Source organism: Cryptomeria japonica, chromosome 5 (genome assembly GCF_030272615.1).
Source record: "Cryptomeria japonica chromosome 5, Sugi_1.0, whole genome shotgun sequence".
Lineage (NCBI taxonomy): Eukaryota > Viridiplantae > Streptophyta > Pinopsida > Cupressales > Cupressaceae > Cryptomeria > Cryptomeria japonica.
This window is the reverse complement of record NC_081409.1, coordinates 335,649,555-335,657,976: the sequence shown is the minus strand read 5'-3', so window position 1 is coordinate 335,657,976 and position 8,422 is coordinate 335,649,555. Positions and strand designations below refer to the sequence as shown.

The following is an 8,422-nucleotide window of genomic DNA, read 5'->3' as shown; positions in this document are numbered from 1 at the left end:
TGTGCCAAAGCTTCCATTCATTAGCAATACTACCCTCTCCTTTCACCAACTTTTAAAATTGTCTACCACCCATGCCTCATTAATTTGCCTCTGTTTTATTAGAATTGAAAATTAGCTTTTGAGTTGTTGATTTTTGGCCCATGCGATGTCTAAACTACTTGCAAATGGGGATGTGAGAGAAATATCAAAACAGAAAAAATCATTGTCACTTCATTAATAAATATATACGTAATTGAAAAATAACCTAAAATATCAACCATGTAGAGTACAATGTTTAAGTCCATAAGTGAAGCATGATTTTTCAGGTGTGAAACCATGATTGGAAATCTCAAAGAGGCTGAAGTTCTTTCTTCTTGATAAAGCTCCTTTGCACCCAACTTGCTAGATTCCCTTGAGTATACCAAAAAGATGAGATTCTCAAGATTTCCTCCATGTATACTATTCTAATCCTCATTGAATATGTTTGCGGATATCCTCTACTATATACATGGACTTTAAATTTTATCTGCATTTTCTCAGTCCTACACTGGGACTTTGAATCAAAAAATTAATACGATCAAGTGTCCATGTTCATCTGATAGAATAAAAAATAAGATTAGATAGTATTTTTGCTGTGCATTCTGTATTTCTGTTGTTTTGAACGTGCAAAAGATTTTTTTAGGAATTTGGGTTTAGTGAGCTCTCTGAAGGACCTCATTATAAAATAGGTTGAACACGTACTACTTGTACTGTGATTCAGGGTGTTTTAACTGTACCCAAGAGTAATTCAAGAAGTTAAAACCTGCCCATTAGATTGTAGTGAGGTTTATAGTCTGACTGCCAGATTAAATAGAATTGAATCTGCAATTTACCCATCTTCTGTTCTTCATTCTGCTAATGGATTACAGAGTCTGATTAGAAGTGTTGATGAGAAAAGAAATTCACAGCTATTTCCTGAAAAACATTCTGTTATCCTGAGGTTATGCTTCAGAGCGATTTGAGTGGATTCTTGGAGTAGTAGATAAGGTTTTATTGTAGGAAAGAATTTAGCAAAAATGATGAAGGTGTGGATGCAGGGAAGCCTTACTAGAGTTGCTGGAATGGTCGGCTGGTTCAAGGAGACCTGCAGGACTCTTCCAAATTCTGGACCTGCTTCATTAGGTTTCAGGTATGTAAGATTTTACTTAAGCTCTTTGGAATTGATGCAGATTGCCCAGTTCAAACTTCATATGGGTATTGGGTTAGCAAATTTGAATCAGTATGGATTGGATCAATTAAATGCATGATAGTCTTTAGGATGCATGTTGAAAGAAGATGAGATAATGAATTATTCTTGCCATGATAGTCTTTAGGATGCATGTTGAAAGAAGATGAGATAATGAATTATTCGTGCCATGAATGAATCCTCTCTCCAGTAGACAGAAGTAACAAACCGATGAACTTATTTATCAATAGCAGTGCTGAAAGAGGTTCGAGACCTGGTTTATGATTTTGTAATTTCTTTGTGCACCATTGCCTCCTGGATCTAAAAGAGAAAATATTAAGTTTCAATTTCAGTCATCTGGGGTTTTCCTTTCTGCGAAGGAACAATATGCAGCTAATTTTTCATCTTAAATTGATCCCAAATGAATAGTAGTAAAATTTCACTTGCTAGTTTTATATTGTCTAGGATCCTTCCATGAGAAGTATCATAAACTCTGAAAACTGAAATAAGTATACATAATAAGGTCTTAACAGTTTACATTGGCTTATTTTTCTGCTTTTGAGTTAAATTTCACAGGGGAAAGAGAAAATATTAGAAAATCTCCAGTTTCTAGGTTTTCTTTCTTTCATTTTCTGGGCAAACATACCCCTTCACCTTTATCACATTAGTATCCATTGCAGTTCTTTGCTTTGGCTTGAAACCCAACCAAATGGTTACACTGCACTGCCCATATCCACAGTAGACCTTTACAAATAGACCCCTTAATATTGCTCATGTCCACTAATCCTTCTTAAAAATAGGCCTCCTTAAAGTAGGGCATACCCATCAATCCTCCTTATAAATAGCCCTCCTTAAAGTAGGGCATACCCATCAATCCTCCTTATAAATAGCCCTCCTTAAAGTAGGGCATATCCACCAATCCTCCTTCGAAAGAGTCTCCCTTAATATAGGGACACATTACTGCACTGCCCATATCCACAATAGACCTTAAAAATAGACCCCATTAATATAGTTCATATCCACTATTCCTTTTTATAAATAGGCCCCCTTGATGTAGGGCATATCCACCAATCCTCAGATATAGACTCTCTGAATGTAGGGACATATCAGCAGGCCACAGTCAGACTGAGGTCAGGGCCTTTGTTGGTTCAGCAATTTAAGTTATTTCATTTAACTGGAAATTTATTTGTTTTTGTTTTTGTTGATGATGAGTGCACCATCATGGAAGTCTACTTCCATGGATCAAGAGAAATTCAAGATGAGAAATGGCTATCCAATCTTTAGAAAGTATCAATGTGTAAGGTATTTTCATATATTATAATTTATATATTGATATATTGTAGCGGTTTCCTCTAAAATGAATAGTAAAACTAGAAAGAAATCTGAATCATAAATGTCGATCAGTAGACTGCACTTAAAAAAAATAAATAGTAAAACTAGAGAGAAATCTGAATCATAAATGTTGATCAATAGATTACACTTATTGTAAGAAAGTACAGGATCAAACCAAAATGGTCACACTTGCCCTGTGATGCACAGAATTTAATGACTTTAGACTAATTTTGGAGGATTCATTTTCTACAGGAAATTTGTGTGCGAGTCTAGCTATGGGAAAAATAAAGATCAAATTGGCAGTGTGGATAAAGTACCCGATGATGCAATTCAGCTTGATTCAAAGAAATGGTGGATGCCACATCCACAAACAGGTGTGTTTGGTCCCCAAGACAATGAAGGTGTAGCAAATGGGGATTCTCAACACACTCAAAATATGGATGGCTCATCTGTCCTTGACCAACAGGCCTGGTTCAGGCCCTCTGAAGATGTACAGAAACAGCCTTTAAATTAGTAGTTTTCTATTTGCTGACGATGTACAGAAACAGCCTTTAAATTAGTAGTTTTTCTATTTGGAGTTTAGAGATGGTTCAGGAATTTAGAATATAGTATGGCATGTATTTCTGTAATTAGAAAAGCTGCACTAAAAATTGAGCACACCCTGTTGTGCTTAGAAAATATTTAAAGAAATGAAAACTTGGTAATTATTGAAAAAATGGAAATTAAATTTTAGAGATATAGTGATTTTTTCAAGTATCTATTTTCAATATTTTTTAACAATTTAGAGATTAAATTTTCTTGATAATATAAAAATGTTCTGATGTTTCATTGTCTAAATTTTCTATCAATATATAAATTTTAAACAAAGATGTTTGAAATGGGGTAACAATTATTTTTTTTTACAAAAAAGGAGTAAAAATTTATTAATCACAAAAGAAGAATACAAAGTGAGAAAGGCCTAGAGCCTAACAAAGACCAAATAATTAACCATTCCTATCCTCAACTAACAGCTCCAACAAATGAGATACATTCATCAGCAAATGTTCTCTGTTACAATATTCCAACCTTGCATTCCATAAGAAGCCCATTTTGCTAGGCAATCTGCTACTTTATTCCATTCTCTAGGAATATGACAAAAAATAACAAAATCTAAAGACCTACGCAATTGTAGAATTTGTTGAATTACCACAGCTAAATACTGGTCAATTAACATCATCCAAGTGTTATTCATTCAACATATGTACCACCACTTGTGAATCAAATTCACAAATAGTACAACCTCTCTCCAATGCATACAAGATTGCAAGGGCCTCCATGAGAGTATTTGTATGAAACTCTTTATAAATGGAGAAGAGAATCTGAACAACACCAGAGCTATCTCTGCCACTACCACCTATGCTTGCATGACTAGGATTCCCCCTAGAGGAGTCATCAGTATTTATCTTTAAAATTCCTTTAGGAGGAGGGACCATCGACCTATTCAATCAATTTTCCGCTTAGACTATCTACATCTAGCTCATGTAACCTACTTACTAACCACATCACCAAAAAAATTCAATCTTCAAAGAATACCTACATCACCAGGACCATAGTCAAACTGTCTCTTGAAGAGTTTTAGAAAATTTCCTCCATAATTGTTGAACAATCAATTTTGCATTTTGAAAAATCCTAGGATTCTGTTCTAACCAAAGATGCCAAATAATGAAAGAAGGCCCCATAATCCAACCAACCTAAAGTAAAGAGGTCTTAACAAGAGGCTGACCCAAGCAGTCCCAAAACTCAACCAAAGAGGATGCATGCACAAAAGCTTGATTCCAAACTGCCCACCAAAGATGCCAAATCACTTTAGAGAAAGAACACTAAAAGAAAAGATGTGAAGTGCATCCTCACTACATGATGACAGAGCACACAAATTGAAGGCCCTCAAAAGCAATGCTTGCACAAATTATCCCAAGTAAGACATCTATTTTGAACAACCAACCACAAGAAAAATTGCACTTGGGCCAAAATTTTTTGTTCCAGGCCTGTTTCCACCATAGAACTCCTACGCCCCCAAACATCTGCCTTTCTAGCTCTAAGTACCACGAAGCCACCAAGAAGTACTTAGCAGTCGAATCCTTACCCCACACTAAGAGATCCATTCTTGTAAGAGAACTGCACTCCCTACTACGAAGAATCTAAGCTTGTTAGGATAACCGGTGGACAACTAAGAGGGGGGGGGGGGGTGAATAAATTGTCAACAGATTATGAAACTTGAAGCACACAATTTTTTTTACCGGAATGCATAAACCAAATACTAGAATAATAGATATAGCAATTAAGCACAAACATAAATCACAGAACAATTACCATCCATCCACAACACAGAACACCGGGATTTGTACATGGAAAACCTGGTAAAGGGAAAAACCACGGTGGGAAGCCTACCCACAGTCAGATAATACTTTTGCAGTAAGTATGTGAGTACAATACGAGGGGCCTGCACATACAGGAAGGCCAACAACCTAGAGCACACTACTTATCACAAAAGCAACTTTATTGACTACAAAAGAAATCTAGACTACAATCCAAAAAGATGAATGAACTGCAAGAATAGCATCTCCTATGCTTGAGTACAGTTCTGGTTAAGCTCAATACCAGAGGTCTTACACCTCTTACACAAACCCAATTCAATCACCTATGATTGACCAAAACTTCTGCATATGATTACAACGTTATTCACACATAGATAATCCCATAACCTTAATCCCATAACCCATATACCACGATCTACAAGGAGATCTTACATTATATTTATACCAACCCGAGACCTAAACAATTAGGTCGGCCACCTAAAAGATAATATAATAAATCCATTACATAATCCCCCAAATCAATGATAAACCAAGTCGGCCTAAGACCGAAACAACATAAACCAATCAATAAATCCAACTGATAACGCATCGGGAGAATCAACCAACACGTTACATAAACTGATCCATAACCTAAAAAAATAACATAGAATAGAATAGGTCTGGTGCTAACTGCAACACGACCGATCAACTGGAACATGAAGATGATAACCATTGGCATCCTGATAACCTTCTAGAAGCTACACCAACACCACTTATCAGATTCATCAAAAGATATTCAACAAAGCTCTGCCGGTAAAACCCTTACCGGTAACCAAAAGGCTTAAATGATAGCTTCTAGATCAAATCCTGAACTGACTAAATGTGATAAGCATGAGGAACACATGAATAACCAATCCAAACCAGTTCCACAAGCCAGAACATACCGGAGAAGATCTCCAAATCAACATCATAAACCAACCACTCTACCAGAACCCGATAGATAGCAAAACAACTAGTGTTGACATCAATGACAAACATCAATGCAACACATAATCAATTCCTCCAAATTGCCAACAATCTCTCCCTTTGGCATTGATGGCAACACTAGATGTGAAAAACATCCAAGTGCCAAGAAATGTCAAACAAGTCTCCCCCAAAGGAAGACATCCAACAATCTCCCAAAGTGATATGATAATGAAGTTCTAAACCAACAAACCAAACTCCCCCTGTGAATGATATCCCTGTTAAGCTCTGTTCTTCACATAAATATCTCTCTCCCTTTGATATCAATGCCATAAATCTGACATAAACATTAAAGAAAAATCATAAATCCTCTGAACCACACAACTAACTACTCCCCTTGCAATCCAAAATGAATGATAGTTTAGATAATGCATGCCAAACTGATGCCAATCAACATCACTCAAGTCTCTACCGGAGGGGCAGAAACTCCCAATTTGTCTCTGAAGTACTCAAATGATTTCTTAGGCAAAGGTTTAGTGAAGATATCTGCAATCTTCTCTTTAGTGTTCACATAAACCAGTCCGACTTCATTTGCTTCCACCTTCTCCTTCAGAAAATTATACTTGATAGAAATATGCTTTGTCTTAGAATGAAATACTGGATTCTTTGATATGTCAATAGCAACAGAGTTATCACAGTGAATAACTACCAGTTCATTACAATCTACCTTTATATCTGTATATGGTAAAAATGGATAACAATAATAACATTGAAAGACTAAATGAATTCAACCACTAAACCCTAGCCTAACAACAACAAAGATCCACCATAACATATGAAGATTACCTAAGACAATGCAAATTAAATGAAATCACAAAGATTATACCATCACATGTCCAATAGGGTTTGAATCTCCATTCTTCCTATCTCCATTGATCTTGCTTGATATATTTGCTCTCAGATTTTATATGTGCACAAGAGCTCAACAAAGAACGGAAATGTGGTTGCAAGTAGGCTTGCATATGAAAGTGCAAAAGCGTAGTGTAGTCGAATGCGCAATTGATCAAGTAGTTAGGGTTTGATAATGAAGGAAACATCTCCTTATATAGAAGACACTATATGAAATGGATGGATAAGATTGAGAGGTGTAAAAGAGGTCGGCTATGATTAGAGGGTAGGTAAAGAAAATAATAAAATAATGAGAGGGTAGGTAGTGCAGGAATTAAGAGATGAATGACATGTGTTATAAGTATAAAAGGTTAATGAATTAATTAAATAAATAAAGATTTATTTAATTAATAGAAGAAGTGGGATCAATTAAATAAATAAGATATTTATTTAATTTAGGAAAAAGGGTAATTTAAATAAATAAATGTATTTATTTAAATGAGAAATAAGGCTAGAAGAGGATAAATGAATTAATTAAATAGATAAAGATTTATTCAATTAATAGAAGAATTAGGCTAACGTAATTAAATATATTTATTTAATTAGACATGACAATTTAGGTGTCTACATTTTGCCCCTCTTTGAGACAATGCAGCTTGTCGCGTTGTTTCAAAGAAGATAATATGAACCAATACAAAGTTGCCCCAAGATGGGAATGATATACCCCCTCGAGAGATTGGATGAAAATGTCTGAAAAGATTGCAGACAATCTCTCGATAAGAAAGAAAGGCTAGAATGGACTGACTAGATAGGATAGAGTGACAGAGTTACGGGATAAAGAAGGCTAACTCGGGAAATGAGGGCTAGGGCTAGGGCTAGGACAGTCTATAAGATAGACCATGAAGGGAAAACATCCTCATTGTCATCCACACATCCAAGAGATTAGAGTGCAGAGAGAGAATAGAGAAGCAACAGTCAGCAGTAATGACATTGGTGCATAAATTCGATCGCGTTCGCCAATTTCAGAAGCCAATAGATGCAGGAGAGCTGATAAGTATCGCAAAACCTCCTTGTACTTTTTCGCATTAATTGTTGTCATAAATGCATGTTAGGTAGTGCAATAAATGCGCTTTTAGGTAGGTTAAAAAAATTGTCAAAAACGTCGAGGCCCATCTGTGTTGGTGCCAGGCGCGTCTGTGAAAGAAAAGGCGTCTGTGCCAAATACGAGCACGTTTGCGTTGTACAGGCACGTTTGTGCAATGTGGGCACGTTTGTGTAGGAAAGGTGCATTTGTGCAGGACAGAGGCACGTCTGTGTGCTTCAGGCGCATCTATGAAAAGCAGGCACGTTTATGCAGTCTGTAAGCGCGTTTATGTCATGAAGGCACGTTTGTGTCTTCAAGGTTGAATCATCAGTTCTGTGATGAACATACGTTGTCGATTGGATAAGCTGCTGAGAGGATACATTCAAGCAAGGCCTCTAGGGAAGACTAAAATAGCAGATAGGGCTAGGATTGACAATTCTATGATAGAACATACATTGCCAATTAGGAAACTACTCAAGAGGATACACTCAAGTATAGCCCTAGGATAGGATAGATCAAGACACTTTGTGATGAATAGTGAGTACCAAGACATAGTACTTTGTGACGAACAGGGAGTACCAATAGGAGCAACACTTTGTGATGAAGAGTGAGTGCAAATATGAGCAGCACTTTGTGATG

At 36.3% G+C, this 8,422-nt stretch overlaps 1 protein-coding gene across 1 annotated transcript; it reads left to right on the top strand.

Annotated features, from left to right (window-relative positions):
* The first annotated feature begins 306 nt into the window (after window positions 1–306).
* On the top strand, window positions 307–3,251 carry LOC131051247 (late embryogenesis abundant protein At5g17165). The gene is made up of 2 exons (XM_057985668.2): window positions 307–1,147; window positions 2,768–3,251. The coding sequence occupies exons 1-2, from the start codon at window positions 1,035–1,037 to the stop codon at window positions 3,027–3,029; spliced, it is 375 nt and encodes a 124-aa protein (XP_057841651.1). The 5' UTR covers window positions 307–1,034; the 3' UTR covers window positions 3,030–3,251.
* Window positions 3,252–8,422: the final 5,171 nt, after the last annotated feature.

Bases quoted from the DNA above. Each gene is read 5' to 3' on its own strand.
- LOC131051247 (XM_057985668.2), top strand. From the start codon at position 1,035: ATGATGAAGGTGTGGATGCAGGGAAGCCTTACTAGAGTTGCTGGAATG. The intron at 1,148-2,767 runs GTATGTAAGATT...CATTTTCTACAG, and splicing joins CCTGCTTCATTAGGTTTCAG to GAAATTTGTGTGCGAGTCTA.